The 18,314-nt window shown below is 51.2% G+C and overlaps 2 protein-coding genes across 2 annotated transcripts; one reads left to right on the top strand and one right to left on the bottom strand.

Moving 5' to 3' along the window:
- Positions 1-1,983: 1,983 nt before the first annotated feature.
- TLCD3A (TLC domain containing 3A) lies at positions 1,984-13,157 on the top strand. Its single transcript, XM_074263818.1, has 5 exons — positions 1,984-2,649; positions 3,050-3,133; positions 7,693-7,897; positions 8,827-8,922; positions 11,437-13,157. The coding sequence occupies exons 1-5, from the start codon at positions 2,528-2,530 to the stop codon at positions 11,704-11,706; spliced, it is 777 nt and encodes a 258-aa protein (XP_074119919.1). The 5' UTR covers positions 1,984-2,527; the 3' UTR covers positions 11,707-13,157.
- A 541-nt stretch (positions 13,158-13,698) lies between these two features.
- Positions 13,699-18,225, bottom strand: GEMIN4 (gem nuclear organelle associated protein 4). Its single transcript, XM_074263809.1, has 2 exons — positions 18,133-18,225; positions 13,699-17,057 (listed from the first exon to the last, which is right to left on the bottom strand). Exons 1-2 carry the CDS (start codon positions 18,140-18,142, stop codon positions 13,894-13,896), a joined length of 3,174 nt encoding a protein of 1,057 aa, XP_074119910.1. The 5' UTR covers positions 18,143-18,225; the 3' UTR covers positions 13,699-13,893.
- Positions 18,226-18,314: the final 89 nt, after the last annotated feature.

Genomic DNA, 18,314 nt, shown 5'->3' with positions numbered 1-18,314 from the left:
AGAGTTGAAATAACAAGATTGCCCTGTTTGTTTCTGTCCCCTTCTGAACTGCTTTGCTTCCTTTCGTTTTAAAATGTTTTATTAATGTTCTTTTTTATATGGAACTTTCCACTAATTCATCCTCTAACCCCATAGAAACCCTTCTTTATAACAAATATATGGCAGAAAATCTATGTGGATATTCCATACCCTTAGTTCATCTCTCTGTGAGGGGTCAGGAAGTGTGCTTCCTCAGCAGCTTTCTGAAGTAAAAATTGACTACTGTCTAGATCAGTATTTTAAAACCATTCAAAGACATTTTCCTTTATATTATTAAATCATTTATTAATTATTCCATTATTTCTGTTCTTTTCAGGCTCATAGTTCATGAAAATCGCCTCAAGTTTCTTTGGATCCTTTCTATTCATGATTTCCCATAATTCTCTGATATTCCATCATAGTCATGTACCACAATTTGCTTAGCCATTTGCCAACTGGTAGGCAACCTTTTGCTTTCTATTCTATGCTACCACAAAAAGTGTTGCTTTAAAGTCTGTCTTCAACCTTATTTCATTTCTCTGGCACAGAGTGCGATCCGGAATAAGGTACTTAGTAAATGCTTGTTGAATTTTATTGCAGAATTCTCTGCACCCCAGTTTTCTCCTTTTCAAAATGGCAGAGCTGAACTAGAAGTTCTGTAACTCCCTTCCAGTTCTAATTCCATATTCTTGGTGTTGCATTGGGTGTTACTGTAAAAGCCAAGGTTCGTGGGATTTGGGGCTAAGGGCTTATCTGTTAATCAATGGACCAACAGTCCTTTATTAAATGTCTACTCTGTGGGGAAAAAGACAAAGAAACTATCCCTTCTTGAATGGTTCTTCCGTTCTAGTGAAGGAAGACAACATGTAAAATTACACGGTTAAAATATAATATAAATGTATAAATGTAAATAAATAGAATTAATACATACAGAGTAATTTGGAAGGGCCCTTACTAACAAACGGGATCGGAAAGGATCCGTGCAGAAGATGGTGCTTGGGCTGAGCTTAAAGGAAGAAAAGGAGGATATGTTCCGTTAGAGGTGACCCCTGGGCTGGAGCGGTGTATCCTGAGAACAGAGGCAGCCAGTTTGACGGGATTGCAGAGTATGAAAGGACAGAGTTCCGGAAGACCCTGAAAGCTGACGTTTATAACTGAACCCAAATGCAACAGGTGGCCAGGAGAGCTGACTGAGGGAGACAGGCACTGAAGGAAAATGACTTTGGCAGTGGGACTGGGGAAGTGGGCGCCCTCCTCGGGTGCTTGACCTAAAAATGGGCTCATTTAAAGCTCTTCACAACTCGGCTCGAGGTTGTTTTTCTAGATTTATCACACAGTCTCCCCTCCGTGCACTCCAGCCAAGCTGTTCCCATCACCGAGCCTTTGCCTAAGCTGTTCCCCATGCCTGGTATGCCCTCCTTCCTCACTTGCTTGTCCAATTCCTTTTCCTCTAAGCCCCGGTCCCACGCCAGCCACCTCCTTGGAGAGGCCTTTCCCGACTCCCTGCCCGAGTCCCGGCTGCTAGTGTCTCAGCAGCGCTGAGTGCTAGTGCTCTGGAGCCGCATTTACGCGTTCGGGGCGGGTCCCCCGCTGTAGAATGGAAGGCCCTTGCGGGCAGGGGGCCACTTTGGTTTTGGAAGGCCCCACTGCCCGGGCCAGGACACTGCACTAGGCAGACGCTTACGGAACGGTTCTGGGTTGCTGTGTGTTGTTCCCCCGCGTAACGTGATCTCGAGGGGACGGGCTAGTTCCTTTGTGGCTCCGAGGGGGGACTTAAGGAAGTGTCAGCGGATTGATGGATCGGTTATCCCGGGCTGTTTATTTCCCGGGTGGATGGGGGGAGGCGGGGAGTCTGGGAGAGGGTGGGAGGGATGGGATTGGAGCGGTGAGATGGTGGGTAAGGGCTGGGCTGGGACTCCGGAGAGGGCGGGCGGCGCGGTTCGAGGTGGCCGGCAGCCAATTCGGTGACGGAACGGCCTCCCTCCCCGCGGCGCGCGTCCCCCCGCGAGCCCCTGAGCCCGCCGGCTCCGGTCGGGGCCGCCTGGCTCCCCGAGCCCCGCGAGGGGCGGAAGGGAAGGATCCCTCGGGGCGGGGCCAGCGAGCTCGCTCCCCGGCTCTCCGGGCTGGGACTGCCGCCTTTGGCCAGGGCTGGGCCGGGCGCGCGGGTGGGGCGCAGCTGCGGCAGCCTCCGCAGCCTCGGCCGGCAGCTGCAGTGCCTTGCGGGCCGCGGCCCGGCCACGTCCCGGGCTCCCGGGCCCCGCCGCTCCTCCTCCGGCCGCTGCTGGGTTAGCGGGGCCGCGGGCTCCGGGGGCGCGGGCTGAGGGAGCTCGGGGGTGGAGGAAGGTGGGCGGTGGGAGGAGCGCGGCAGGCTGGACGGGACGGGCCTGGGCGGGGCGGGCCGCGCCGGGCCTGGCCGGGCTGGGCTCCGCAGCGGGACTGAGCCGAGCCGAGCTGAGCCGAACCGAAAGGGCCCGAGCGCAGAGCCGGCGGCCGGGGACCCGCTGCGCCAATGCCGCTGACGCTGGTCTTCTTCTCCTTCTTCTTCCCCGGCTTCTTCGTGCTCTGCGCCTGGGGGCTGCACCGAGCGCTTCCCCAATGGACCGTCCTCGACTGTTTGACGTTCAGCAACAGGTACGCGGCCACTGTCCATCCAGATGTTCAGCGGTGGCTGCCCTTGGCGGCGCCGGCCACCGCGCGGGGGGCTCGGGGGCTCGGGCTGCCCGCGCCACGCCGCTCTAGGCGGGGCTGGGGGGCGCGCGGCCGGCAGGAAGCCGAGGTGGGCTGTCTGCCTCTCCTCCTCCCCCCGCCCGCCGCCGAGCCTTTCCGCAGACCCCCACCGGGACGGCGTGCCGGGCGCGGGGCGGGCGGGGGGCGGGCTGTCTCCGGGGCTGATGCCCCAGGGGCAGCCCTTGGCTCTGCGGGGAGCGGGGACGTCCGCAGGGGCTGCCCTCCCCAGCGGGGCAGAGCTCTGGCTCTTCACATCGGTGAGGTATTTCTTGTCTTTCTCGCCCTCTCCCTTTTCTCCGGTTAGGCTCGTTTCTTCCATCCAGGCTGTGCTGGCCTCCGGCTCCGGGCTCCTCATTGTTCTGTCCTGCTCCGATGTAGTCTCTTGCAGGTAAGTGCTAATGTCAGCGGGAGAGTAAACATCCCGGCCCCTAGATCCGGCCCACCTGCAGTCTGGGGAGGCAAGCAAGCACTTTCCCGGCCCGGCCCCTTCGTCCGGTTCCTTTTCCCACCTTCAAGAACAGTGGGAGGAAAGCCCAGTGAACACCCTAGAGCCTGGATGCCCAGTCATTTTCAGTCGTGCTCGCCTCTTTGTGACCCCTTTTGGGGGGATTCTTTGGCAGAGATACCATTTCCTTCTCCAGCTCATTTTACAGATGGGGAAACTGAGGAAGGGTTAAGGGACTTGCCCAGGGTCACACAGCTAATATCTGAAGACGAATTTGAATTCGGGTCTTCCTGACTCCAGACCTAATGCTCTATTCACTGCGCCACCTAGCTGCCCTAGGGAGAATTGATAATGGCCTGCTATGGGGGCAGCTTTTGAAAGAAACGTGGTCCAATAAAAATAGAGACAAGGCTTGGGTCCAACCTGAGATGGTGCGATCCCAGGACCAAAAAAAAAAAAAAAAAATGTAGCTGAGGTTTCCTCAGTTGCACATGGGAAATAATGCACAATTTCAAGGGCTATGATATAAATAAATAGGTTTTAAAAAGAAAAATCTTTTTTGTATAGGTGGGGGGCCAGGGGTTTGGAATAGTGCATATACTGTCGGGCAGAATTAATGTGTGCGTTAGTTTTGCTGAACTGTTTTTCTTTTTTTATTCTGTATTAGAAGAGAGAGTTTCTTGGGGACTGAAGGGGAGAGGGAGGGATGTGTTTTAAAGTGAAAGTGATCTAAATGCAAAAGGCTTAAAAAAAAGACTAAATTTTTTCCCCTAAAAGCAAACTTCTATTTAGAACCTAGATCTCATAAAATCTTGAAAAAAATTATTGCTTTCTGTTTTTACATCAGTCATTTCCCCTTAGCCCTCATACTCTCCCTCTACTCTTTCTCTCTTTCTTTATCAACCTTCCTTATAACAAAGAAAAATACTTAAGTAGTCAGATGATGTAATAGTACTTAATGATGTATATTGCATTCCACATTAATAGTTTCCATTTTTCTCCTGAGAGCAGAAATTTATTGCTTCTTCAGACCAATAATTTGAAAAAATATATGTTTTAGTTCAGGGAATTGGGGGTCTTGGTTCTTTGAAATGTCTTTTTTTTTTTTGTGGTTGGACTTATTGGCAGTGCTAATGTAGTGGGTCTTTCAGTTTAAAAATAATCTTCCCTAGTACAGGTGACCCTGCCCCTTTTTCTAGACCTGTTCCACCCTGGCAAAGCTGGGGTTCTTGATCCTGAACTCCCTTTCAGAGGACCATCTCATGTATGACATCCTAAACTGGGCAGGAAGTGGGGAAGTCCTCATCTGTCCACATCATACAGGAGTAAGGTGTTTAATTCAGTGGAACACATTTCAGACAGAGACCTGAAGGTCTAGGTGTGACCGACCTGTGGCTGTGGATTTTCAGTGACTCTGGTGATTTTAGAATATTTTATTCCATGTCTTCCATATGCTTTGCCCAGCCCTAAGCTCTTGTTCTTTCGGCCTAGGTTATATGATAGTGGGAAACTGATCTTGCCTTTCCTTGGTCCCCTTTATTTTGAAATGGGTTCTATAGGATGAACTCACTTTATAGAGACTAGTATGTCCCCATATAGATTCTAAGGAGGGCAGAATGAATTTAGTTTGTTAAAGCTGAAAGGGAATTTCAGGTCACTTTACAGATGACAAGACTGAGGTCTTGATAATTGCCCAAAGTTATGGTATAGCTTTTAATATAGCTCGTTGGGAAGGCACCCCTTTATCAGTACCACCTGCTGTTGTGAGAGTTAAGGACTTTCTTGTCGCTTCCCCTTCACCCAGTTCCCTTTCCTTCAAAACAATAGGAAAATTCTAGTGAACCCACTAGAGAGCAGTGACTCTCTGATTCTGGCTCTTTAAGTCCAGGAGAGAAAATTACCTTGGAAGCAGCAAGACAGATGTCAAAGACTCCCTCACACTGGCTGTTTGGTCTAAGATGCATCATAGAGCCTCAGTTTCTCTATTTGCAGAACAGAGAGAATGCTCATATGACATAGCCCACAGATTTGTTGCAAGGAAAGCACTTTGTAAATCCTGAAAATTCAAATAGAAAATGAGCTGTAATTTTTGCTACCCGGTGACTAAAAAGAGGCAGAGGGATTGAGGTCTGATTCTGCTATTTACTAGTTGTGTGCCAGTGGACAAATTTATGGCTTCCTCTTTCAGGGTCCCAGGCATCTAAGAATCACAAGTGGGCCACTGATCTGCACTGGTGGAGGGTGTTTTAGGGAGTTCCCTATACTGACAAAATTACTTATTTGTGAGCACCTTCATTTCACAAAGGACAGGAGGCCCAGGAAGAATCCAAGGTCGCATAGGCTGAATCCGTACGCCGTTCAGGACGAATCCATCTCATGGCCTCGGATTTAGGGCTCGTCTTCCCATTGCCCCTTTCGCTTGTAGCTAGATGATGTTACTGTAGGCTGTGGATTGGAAGGGAAGTGAGGCTGTCCCTCTTACATAGGAGGAGTTCTTGGCTCAGATGAGCTTTCTCTCTTTGTGAACTTGAATGTTTATTACTAATAAAGATAAACATATGGCACATGTACTTGTGCTTCGAAGATACAGAAAACGAGGAGATTGTGGGTAGATAGGGTCTCAGTGTGCAGAAACTCAGTATGGCTGATAGGAGAGCAAGGACTGCTATCTCTCAACTACATGGTGCCTTGGAAGGAGGAGATGAGGACTGTGCCCTCCAGCTGGCCAGTTGAGGACTGGTATTCTTCGTTCTGGAGGCAGCTACGTGGCCCAGTGGGTAGAGTGCCAGGCCCGAGACAGGCAACCCTGAGTTCAAATCCTATCTCAGACACAAACCATGTTTGCCTCCATCCTTATCTGTCAAATAAACTGAAGAAGGAAATGACAAGCCACTTCAGTATCTTTGACAAGAAAAGCCCAAATGGGGTCACAAAGAGCCCAATGTGATTCAACAACAACAAAGGAAACAAGTTACTTTGAAGTAGTTACCAAAATACTTAAAAATAAAAGTTCATGAATCCCTGATTTAGAGAGACGTGAAAGCCCGCTGGGTATCTGATGGACTCATCTAAAAGAGGGATCAGCATAACTGGGAGCAATAGGGGGAGTGGGAGTGGAGGTAACAAGTTCTTCCCAACTGGAACTGTCTGAAGGTGACCTAAGCTGCCTCAGTAAGGTCGAGTCTCCTGTCAGCGGAAGGCTTCGGTCAGAGAGAGGTGGGATTACCTTGGGATAACACTCTCCTCCCATCCAAGTTCATGGACTCTGGGTAAAGCTTGTCCAGCTTGAATCCAATCATCTGACACTGGTGACGTGGGGATGTTGTAAGAGCTCTTGAATCTCCTGAAAAGTCTTCGTCAAATACCCAAACATTTTACCCCATAGACTTCAGTTTTTCTTTTTTGCTTTGGCTTCTTTAATTGGGGGGGTACAAGGAGGCATTTCTCTCCCCAGTGGATCTCCTATATCTGGATTAATTTCTTTCAGATTATTCACTCACTTGAAACTCCAAAACCCTGTGAATTAAGTAGAGCAGGTGGTCTCCATGAGACTGAGATGCAGAGTAGGGAAAGGTCTGTCTAAATGCACAGAGCCCGGACCAGAGCCGGGTGGCTTGTTATTCACTCAGTGAGCTCTGAAGACCTTTGTCCCGGAGCTGTAATTCTGCATGATGGTCAATAATGGAGCCATTCGAGCGTGGAAGCCCTTAAAGACCAGACCTGGCTTTTCCACTAGGCTTTCGGGACTTTCTTGTGTTTTCAGAGGGGTAGTTACTCTAATTGTGGAATTGCTCCATGGAAGCCATGGAGCTAAAGATGAGCCATTTTACCAGCCACACCTCTTCAGGCATTGCAGGAGCAAAGCCAGGTGATTGATTCATATTACAGCTACTCCATTCATCGCAGGCCTGATTACAGCTCCCATTGTTTGTTCTCGGAGCAATTAAGGAACAGGAAGTCTGGGGACCAGCTCAGTAGGAAGACTGCACCCAGGGCCGCCTCTCTCCCAGGATACAGAGGCTGGATTTTATTATCACACGTTTAGGTACAATTTTTGTATGTGGAGTGGTTAGTCATTAACTAGCACCGGGCCTGCCATCTCCCGCGCTGGCTCTGTCCCACCTCACTTTCTTCAAAGGGAGTGTTGGTGACTCTGAGGGACGGGTACCTTGGATGCACCACAAAAGGCCGGTTAAGTCCATTGCAAGGGACCGGCCGACGAGACAAAAGTGACACATTGGACGGCTTCGTTTAAGGAGTAGATGATGTTGAGTAGGTTTTTGCCTTCTGTCTGGCTCCCTCCCCCTGTATCCACAGCAACTTCCTTGTGCCTTTTCCCTTTTGCTGTTTCTTTAGGGATGTTCCCTTCCTGGTAAGATTTGGAGCCCTAACCGCTGTGTGAGGAGCCAGCGGGTCAGCCCCGCACCAGTCAGGCATGGGCAGACCCCTGGCTTTCGGGCTCCCAGAACTGGCTTTTAGAATGTTCATGTGCTTCCCTCTAGGCACTGGCTTGCCCGAGAATACGTATGGGTTTTGATTCCATATATGACCTATGACCTCGGCGCCATGTACATCTGCTACTGGTACCGAAACAGAGGCGAGGATAAGAAGCACACTCTCGCCCTCTTTAAGAGGTTCCTCAAGCACGATCGCCTCATGCTCACGCACCATATCTTCATTCTGATCGTCCTTGTACCCATTGCACAGGTGAGTGTTCACGGGACCGTGTCGCAGTCATTGCCGAGGCAACTTGTGTTCTGGAGGAGCAGGGGGTGTTTCCACGCTTAGGGAACTGTGGCCGTGTCTTGGATGCCCTTTATCTTTCCAGTCTCTTTTGTTCCCTTAGCTGGTTGGCTCCAGTATGGCTGCCCAGCTCCTTATGCCAGCCATGTAAAACGACAAGCACAGAAGCATGACCTGAGTATTTTGGGTCCATTTAATGGCTATTGTAGCTCAGGAATTCCCTCTTTAGCTAACCTTCTCTTTTTTTTTTTCCTTTCTGAGGCTGGGGTGAAGTGACTGGCCCAGGGTCACACAGCCAGGAAGTGTTAAGTGTCTGAGACCAGATTTGAACTCAGGTCCTCCTGAATTCAGGGCTGGTGCTCTATCCACTGCGCCCCCTAGCTGCCCCTAGCCTCATTTTTTAGTGAGGCTTGTCCTCAGCCAGCAGGCAACATTTGGTGCAAACCCTGTCATCCAGACTCTTCCTATTTACACTTATTTGGTGCAAACCCAATTATTTTAAACAATTATTTTAAAAAATGAAAACTGCAATTGGCTAAGTATTGTCCATAATACTAAGTAACTGCTTTCTTTGCATGGAACTGATGTAATATTTTGACACCATGAAGGGGAAATATTCAGGAGAACAAGAAGCGAGCTTGCTTTTGGTGTGGCTAGACCTGGATTCCTGTGAAAGGCGAGATGGTGGGGCCTGTACGTGGGTGCCCAGGTCCCTGCCCTGCCAGGGAGGCGTTCTTCTGCCTGGGTAGCTCATTGCCCGGGGATGGCAGCGGCTCAGACCTCCATGTTCAGCCGTTGTGGCCCACCTGGCTCCCCTGGCCTGCCTGGCGCCTGCCGCCTTCTTTCTCTCCAAAGGCCCCTTTTCTCAGGTCCTGATTTCTTCTCACCTGCAGGTACTGCGGGGAGAACGTGGCGACTTCTTTGTGGGCTGTATCTTCACAGCAGAATTCAGCACTCCGTTTGTGTCACTGGGCAGAATTCTGATGCTGGTATGTAAAGAATCGGGTCAGAGCCGCATGGGAGCTGATAGGAGTATTTAGCCAAACCTTTCATTTTACAGAGGCCCAGAAAGGTGGTCTGCTTCAATCATCCTGCAAGCTGATGTATGGATAGGTGTATCGTAGAGGCCGTGTTTTATCGATAAATTAGTCACAGATTGGCTATAACGAGGCAGGAGATCCACTGGATGCTGGTGGAGAGCGCAGCGGGCCACCCCTCCTGGGCTCTCTGTGGGGGGGTCAGCCCCATCACTAGAACGTGAAGTGCAGGCCCAGCTGTGGTCAGATCTTGCCGTCTTTCTATATGAAAGCTCCCAGAATCTTAGTGGAAGAACCTGGGAGCCCATCTGCTCGCCACAAGCTCTGCAGTTCCTTCTACAACATCTCCACAAGGGAGGGAGCATTTGTATGAGAGCCCCGAGGGAGGGGGCAGCCGGGCCTGCAGGAAAGACTCTTCTGCTTCCAGATGCTCCTCATGCTTAAGATTCTTGCCCCTTTATGTCAGGCATGAAGTTGTGTCTGCATCTCCTCCCCCTCAGGGCTACACAAGCTAACAATCGTTTTTTCCACATACTCACCTTCCGAGTACCTTGCCCTTAGAATAGCATTTACACACTCACATATACACATACAGACTCATACACTCACTCACACATACATTCACATACTCACATACATTCATACACACTCACTCACACTCAGACACACACACACACTCACACATACATTCATACACACACACACATTCTCACACACTCAGACACACACACACACTCACACATACATTCATACACACTCACTCACACTCAGACACACACACACACATACATTCATACACACACACATTCTCACACACATTCTCACACACACTCAGACACACACACACACACATACATTCATACACACACATTCTCACACACATTCTCACACACACTCAGACACACACACACACACTCACACATACATTCATACACACACATTCTCACACACATTCTCACACACACTCAGACACACACACACACACTCACACATACATTCATACACACACATTCTCACACACACTCAGATACACACACACACACTCACACATACATTCATACACACACATTCTCACACACATTCTCACACACACTCAGACACACACACACACTCACACATACATTCATACACACACATTCTCACACACACTCAGACACACACACACATACATTCATACACACACATTCTCACACACACTCACACATACATTCATACACACACACATTCTCACTCACACTCAGACACACACACACATTCATACACACACACACATTCTCACACACACTCACACATACATTCATACACACACATTCTCACTCACACTCAGACATACATTCATACACACACACATTCTCACTCACACTCAGACACACACACACATTCATACACACACACACATTCTCACACACACACACACATACATTCATACACACATTCTCACACACACTCAGACACACACACACATACATTCATACACACACACATTCTCACACACACTCAGACACACACACATACATTCATACACACACACATTTTCACATACTCAGACACACACACACACTCACACATACATTCATACACACACACATTCTCACACACTCAGACACACACACTCACACATACATTCATACACACACATTCTCACACACTCAGACACACACACACATACATTCATACACACACACATTCTCACACACTCAGACACACACACACATACATTCATACACACACATTCTCACATACTCAGACACACACACATACATTCATACACACACACATTCTCACACACTCAGACACACACACACATACATTCATACACACACACATTTTCACATACTCAGACACACACACACACTCACACATACATTCATACACACACACATTCTCACACACTCAGACACACACACTCACACATACATTCATACACACACATTCTCACACACTCAGACACACACACACATACATTCATACACACACACATTCTCACACACTCAGACACACACACACATACATTCATACACACACACATTCTCACATACTCAGACACACACACATACATTCATACACACACACATTCTCACATACTCAGACACACACACACACTCACACATACATTCATACACACATTCTCACACACACTCAGACACACACTCACACACACATTCATACACACATTCTCACACACACTCAGACACACACACTCACACATACATTCATACACACACACATTCTCACACACTCAGACACACACACACTCACACATACATTCACACACACACATTCTCACTCACACTCAGACACACACACACACTCACACATACATTCATACACACACACATTCTCACACACACTTAATCTAAGCAGTGGCTGCCATCTCTGGTTGAGTCCAAAGGCAGCTCTTGGGCAGGGAGGAAAGGCTCCCCCCGCTACAGCTGATGAACCTCCCTCCTCCCCCTCTCTCCTCAGTTGAAGAAACAGGACACGTTTGTGTACAAGCTGAACGGTGTGCTGACCCTGGGGACCTTCTTTGTCTTCCGCATCCTCGTCTTCCCCTTCATGTACTGGTCCTACAGCCGGGAGGAGGGCCTGAGCTTGTGGGAGACGCCGCTGCACATCCCCTTCTTGTGCAACGTCATCAACGCCTTCCTCATTGCGCCCCAACTCTACTGGTTCGCACTGCTCTGCAGGAAGGCGGCCCAGATGTTCAACACTTCCCAGGCCAAAAAAGACAGTTAGTGGCGCCCGTGACCCAGAGGGAGAAAGGCATCTCCTCCCCCCAGCTGCCTCCTCCGTGCCCCACGGGACCGATCAGGCCCTGGATGGGCTCCATCTTGTGGGAGTCAATATGGAGTAGAGGGGTTCGGGTTTTATGAGGAACAATCATGTTTTCTCTCTACCGTTTTTTTTTTTTTTAACAGAAGCACATTCGCACAATTATAAATCGTGGTGTGACTTATGAGGCGCTAAAGGGTCTGACTTGTGACCACCAACCCCGGGCGGTTTTTTGTGGCGGGGTCTAAGCCAGAGCTGTGCCACAGAAGTCCTGGGGGAAGAGACCTGGTGATGAGCTAGCCTCTGCCAGGCTACGTGCATGCTGGCTTAAGAGCCTGCCTTTTACACATCCTCCTGCTCACCTCCTTTGATCCAAGGAACAGCCAATTCTGGGCCGAAGGGACCAAAACATTTTGCTGATTTACCTGTGTACGTTGTGGGAATAAGGGGCCAGAAGACCTGGGGCTACATTTTACTCTTTTCTTTCCTGACATTGCAAGCCTCAGATGCCCCCATTTCCCTTCACTCTTACCTGGTGCCAGTGTTTTAACACTCACTTCCACCATTCCCTGGGCTGGGATGAAGGGGGAATACTACCCGAAGAGCCAGCAAGTTTTACAGGATTGCCAGTTGTGTCTGTTCCATCTTTGCAAGCCAAGTTAGGGAAATCAGAACCACCAAATGGCAACCATATTCTCCCAACTGCAACCTTGCACCCAGCCTGTTCTGTCTGTATGCACAGGGTTTGCCTGACATCTAGTTAAAAAAAACAGGATTTTAACCGCTTCCCAGCCTATGGATTACATACTTCCCTAGATGAGACTCCAGTGGCCTTAAAAAAAAAATTCATGTCTGGACTACTGAGTGTTTTTTCCTATGTTCCTTATATGTTTTAACCAGGAGTCCTTGGCAGCTTAACTACCTTAGAAAGGAGTCTTAACACAAATATGCAAGCCAAAAGGATCGCTGGGTACCCCCCCCCGCCCCTCCTTATGGCTAACCACCCTTGTCACCAGCCCCTTTTCAAAAGGGAAGTCCAAGACATGCCAATTCTTAAACATTCCTCAGAAAAATTGGATGTTTTAGTACTTATGCTATGGTAAAATATTTTTTTATGCTAGGCTTTTAAAAAATAAGGTGACCTTCCCATCAGTTGTGATTCCATTGTCTTTTAAAAGTGGTAACCGACTTAACAGCAAGGACTCATTTCAGACTCTTGCTGTCTCAATCTGATGGGTGCTGTTTGTTTTTCTGAACCTTATAAAATGTTATACAAGTTGTAGGCTTGTTTTGGTGTTGTGTTTACTGATAATTTAACTGAAAGAAAAAAATTGCCTCAAGGACATTAAATTGTATTGTTTTTCCTATCTACTCTCATCGTGAAAGACATCAATAAAGATTTCTTTTTAAAACCATTTGATGGAAGGGGTGACCATCGTCTCTGCTCCTACTTTGACTCAGGGAGAACATACCTGAGTATTTTTAGTCTAAGAGGGATTTCCTGTAGCCTGGGCCAATGTGGTCTTAGGGGGCACCAGAGGAGGATCCCAGCTGTCCCATTTCCCTTCAGTCTGATCTCAGTGAGGAAATTAGCTAGGAAGCTCCAACCAAATGACAATCAAACTCTGGATTTCCAAAGGACAGGCCCAATGAGAGTTCACTTTTATTGCTTCTGCCCCATACAACAAGAGCATCCTCTTGATGCGATCCATCCAACTCCTACCAGCACTCACTTTACACTTAAAACAATTTCTCCCATCTCCCTTCCCTCATAACCTGGAGTCGATCCATTTATTTGCCTACTTGTTGGGCAATGGATCAGGAGGTCTGGTCCTAGACAAAGAGCATCCTCTCCAGTATGACTTGAGGCTGCCACAAGTCCAGTGAGGATAATTTCAGAGGATGTTGGAGCCTAAGAGTGGTGATCTGGGACCAATTATAAAAGGATGGGAAAAGTTCAAAAGAAAAGGTAAATTTTATTATAACTATTACAAATGCCCAAGAAAGTATTTTCTTCTTCTTTACATACTGTATCCCTGGTATATCTTGCCTCTCCTATCTCTTATGATTGTGAAAGGAAGTTTTTGCATCCCGTCTAGCCCTGGGTCTGCCTCACTTCCATGGAAGACCAGCATTTCCTGGTGTGGGTCATCAAAAGTTGTTGATCTTCTGCAGCAAAGTTTTCCGCTGTTCCCTCGGGCCAACGTTTTCAGCAATGGATTTGAGGAAGTGCTGCTCATTTGCCTTCCGGAGCAGGGCATTTGTGGAGGTGTCACTTTTGCTCAGGACATCATAGTAAGAGAGGATCTCCAGGGCTAGAACGTAGAGGGGCTCACAGACCTCCTCAGGAAGCATGGCCATGATGTGAAGGATGTGACAGAAAAGCTGAGTGTAAACAAACAAGGTTTCTTGCGTCAAGTCTTTCTCCTGTCCTTGGGCCCATGGGCACAGGGACTGGACTTTGACAGAGTCAAGTAGGTCGGTCAGGCTGCTGCAGATGAGCTTGACCACATGGCTCCAGCCTTCTGTAGGAAGCCAGTTGGAACAGCTAGGGCTGCAAAGGAACTGGAAACCTCTCAAGAAGAGCACAGAGAGCTGCAGCTCTTGGGCAAAAGGTTTCAAGTTGAGCAATGGAACAAACTGGACGTACTCGAGACTGTACGGAACGTGCAACAGTTGTTTTTGCAACAGACTCTTGGTCAGCTGGTGCAGACATTTCCACTCATTGGGGCTACACCAAGGCAAGACTTGCACCAAGGCTACCAGGAAGCCCTTGCTGAAGAAGCTGACTTCCTCGGGGTTGTTTGTATCCACCGCCAGAAGAGAGAGCATGTGCTCACAAGTGTCAGCGGAGATGCAGCAGCACTCCATCCAGGCCAGAAGGCCTGTGCCGGGCCCGTAGGCGGGGTGATTCTGGGAGGTCCAGTCATCCTCAGAAAGCTTGCAGATCTCAAAGAGTGTGGCTGGCACCTCACACTTAAAATGACCCTTAAAGACAGTCCGCAGCCGCAAGCCCACAATCCAGTCCAGCTGCTCCGTTTTCCGGTGGAGCCAGGACAAGGACTTGGTCCAGTTCTCTGGACTGGGGTTCTCTTCCTTGGGGAGCACCACTTCCGAAAGCTGCTCCAGGATGCTGATCACCATATCTTTGGACTCCAGCGAGAGGTGCCGCTTTGCCTTGGGGTGCTGCCAGTATTTGGTGTAGCTGTCGAGCAGCTGGCACAGGGTGAACAGGAGAGGGAACGGGGAGCAGGAGAGCAGCCAGGAGCCATCCGAGCACGACTTTGCTTCCAAAGCCTGAACGAAGATCTTGAGACAAAGGTCCACCTCCTCCACATGCAGCATCAAGTAAGGAAGGACAAACACTTTAATCACTTCCTCTGGTGCCAGAAGAGGGGTCAAGGGGATGGTGCTAGTCTCCTGCTCTGGGGGGTTCATCAGGTAGCCAAGGAACTCCAAAAACTGCTTCTCCTCCTTGGCCGACGAAAGCTTCCCCCAGACGGTTTCTTTGAGGCACGCCGCCAGAAGAGAGGTACCTGAGCTTGGCTCCTGCCCTCCCTCGGGGAACTGGAGGGCGGGGAAGGCACTGAGGATCTGAGCCAGGAACCTGTGGGCCCCGAGGTTGACCATGGCGAGGCTGCACATCTTTTTCACCGTGGCTTCCGGGTGCAGCACGATCAGCCTGGACACGGACGTGATGGCTTTGGCGAGGCCCTGCTCGGAGGCGCTCTGGGTGATCTGGTTGAAAGCCATATTCAGATCCTCCTGGAAGCCCTCCATGTAGGTGGGCAGCTTCTCGGAGAGGCCCTTCCATCCCCAGGAGCTCAGGATGCCTGAGAGCACTTTGTTTTTATCCAGCAGAGAGAGGTCAGAGTAACAGTCCAGGATCAGGTTGGTGACTTCCTCTGCCTTGGCCTCTCGGCCCGACGTGTCGATCGTCGTGACCGTCTCCAGCAGCTTCAGGACTAATCCCGGCTCCCGGAAGAGGGCCTTGTTGTTCACGAGGCAGTCCAGCCACTCGGCCGAGAAAGCCCACTTCTTCTCGGAGGCGAAGATGTAGCACATCTCCATGTGCCGGTCCATCTTCTGCCCGATGATGGCCATGGCGATCGAGGCGGTGATGTCCTCCGAGCTCTTGTCTTTCAGGGTCGTGTTGGTCTTCCTCAGGAAGTTTTTCACACACTCGGCCAGCTCCGAGACGAGCTGCCCCTCGTCCTTCGAGAGATCCTTGGTGTCCTGGTATCCCTTCAGGTTCTGGTTGAGGGAAGTCAGGCTGTCGCAGAGGCGGTAGCTGCCGTAGCTCAGCCTCTGGCTGCTGTTGAGGGTGGCCTGCAGCTCCTCCCCCCACTGCTGCAGCAGGCTGTGCAGGTAGCCGAAGCCCACGAAGAGCGTCTCGTTGGGCAGCTTGGCCAGCGAGGTCAGGCTCACGTCCCGCTCGGCCTCCTTCACCTTCTCGGCCAGGCCCTGCTGGTGGTAAGGGTTCTGGGCGTCGGAATTCCACAGGGAGATGACAGTTGCAAGCTTGTCCAAGTACACGGTGATGGACAGCTCCTGCGGGTCTTCCTCCACCAGGGCGAAGACGGTCAGCATGTCGGCCAGGTTGGCCACGGCGCAGCACTTCAGGCTGGGGGCCGTGATGTTGTTCTGGATCTGCTTGAGGCCGTCCAGCAGCACCTCTAACAAAGACATGATAGGGCAGGCATCTGGGTCAGCCTTGAACCTCTTGGGCGGATGGGAGAACTCGTCTGAAGACGACAGGTACTTGTGCGCCATCGTCCGAAACTGGGTGAGCAGGGGGTCCTTCGGGTCAACTTTGTGCTTCATCATTTCCCACCAGACATCCAGGAAGAAGGTGACGTCTTCTAGGGAGGTGTCGCTGGCCACGTGCTCCACGAAGCGCTCCAGTTCTGAGCGGCAGATGTTGGAAGGCAGGGCCATCAAGAGCTGGATGAACAGCCCTGAGGCCTCGAGGGACTTGAGCAACTCAAACAGGATGGTGTGGTTGATGGTGGGGATCATGTTCCCCACCGAAAAGAAGATGTCTTCTTGCCACCGAGCATCTGTGTCTGAAGGGGTGACGGGGCAGGGTTGGAGGACCTTGGCCCAGATGATGATCAGAGCTTTCTTGGTCCAAGCCTGGGGGTGGGACTGGGCGATGGCGGAGGAGATCTCTCGCAAGGCTTCGATGATGGGCCGCCCGACTTGCTCCCAGTCGGACTTCTTGAGTTCTGCCAGAGCCTTCGGGCTGAACAGCTGCTCGGCCAGCAGGAATCCCCCATGAAGAATGGTTGTTTCTTCACAGATATTCAAGGGTCCTGGACCAAAGGAAAACAGGCAGGATGAGCGGAGACAACACACACAGAGGCTGCCCGGAAGAGGAAATGCCCCTCTAAGCTAGGATTCACACGCAGCACTTGGCACCTCCTGCCCTGCCCCTTTGCCACCCGGAAACAATCACAGAACCGTGGCTCTGAAGGTCAGCGGAGCCACCAGCTCCTTGTGCTTTCAGATGCGCGCAGTCTATTTGTGTAAATGCACGTGCACTGTGCGTGGGGGTCTATGTAACCTCATACACTCACACACACTCACGCCCCTAACAAGCTTTCCAGGGGGCTCCTGTTCCAAAGAATGATTTCTTTTCCATGAGGAAAAGCTTGGCTAACTTGTGTGGCAGGGACACCTTGGGAGGGCGCAGGGATCAGTAGGAAGCGGAGCGGGGACACCTTTTTGAAAGAGCCTGGGGGGGAGGGGAGGCCAGAACCTTTTCCTCTCAAGATTTCAGGCGTCCCCAGGACTCCCAGTCTCCTCCTTCACCCACAGCTCAAGCGCGGCCTTCTCTAGGGTCACCCCTCCCCCATCGTTTACTTTGCACAAGCTCCCACGTGGCCCGGGGGCTCTCCCACGGCCAGGGGCTGTCTCCTTAGCTCAGGCTGCACCACGGGCAGGGGTGGAACATTCTGGCGGGCTAACCCGCTAAACTCCTGGGAGTCAGGGGTCCCTGCGGCCCCGAGTGCGGCCCCGTGTGTGTGGTCGAGCGTGTTTTTTTTTTGTTTTTTTTTTTTAATCCGTACGGGAGCGGGGGAGGGGGAGGGTCGCAGGCCCAGCCCCGTTCCCGCCTGGGGCGCCGGGAGCCCAGCACGTGGTGGGGGCCGGGCTGAGCCCTCGGCTCGCTACTCTGGGGGCGCCGTTCCCTCCCCGCGGGGGGGCCCTCCCGACTCGGCCGCGGTGCTCCCGCCGGTGTCCCGCCGAAAGGCCGGAGACCGAGCGGGGCCGGCGGCGGAGGCGGGAGCCCGGCGGAGTTCAGCGCGCATGCTCGCCCGTGCCCGCGCCCGAAGGAGCGCGGCGGGGGGGCCGCCCGGCGGGGGCCCCGATCCCGCCCGGCTCGCTCACCTAGGTCCATGGCGATGGCGGCGGCTCCGGTCCCCGGCGGCAGCGCTGCCCTGCGGGGCTGCCCGCTCCCCGCCCCCACCGCGGGCCCGCGCCGCGCCCGCCCGAGGCCCGCTCCCGAGGATTGTGGCGCGGGCGCCAGCGCACAATGGGGAGCGCCGCTAAGCCCTGCGCGCGGCAGCCCG

Source organism: Sminthopsis crassicaudata, chromosome 4 (genome assembly GCF_048593235.1).
Source record: "Sminthopsis crassicaudata isolate SCR6 chromosome 4, ASM4859323v1, whole genome shotgun sequence".
In the NCBI taxonomy this organism is placed as follows: Eukaryota; Metazoa; Chordata; class Mammalia; order Dasyuromorphia; family Dasyuridae; genus Sminthopsis; species Sminthopsis crassicaudata.
This window is presented reverse-complemented; position numbering and strand designations above follow the sequence as displayed.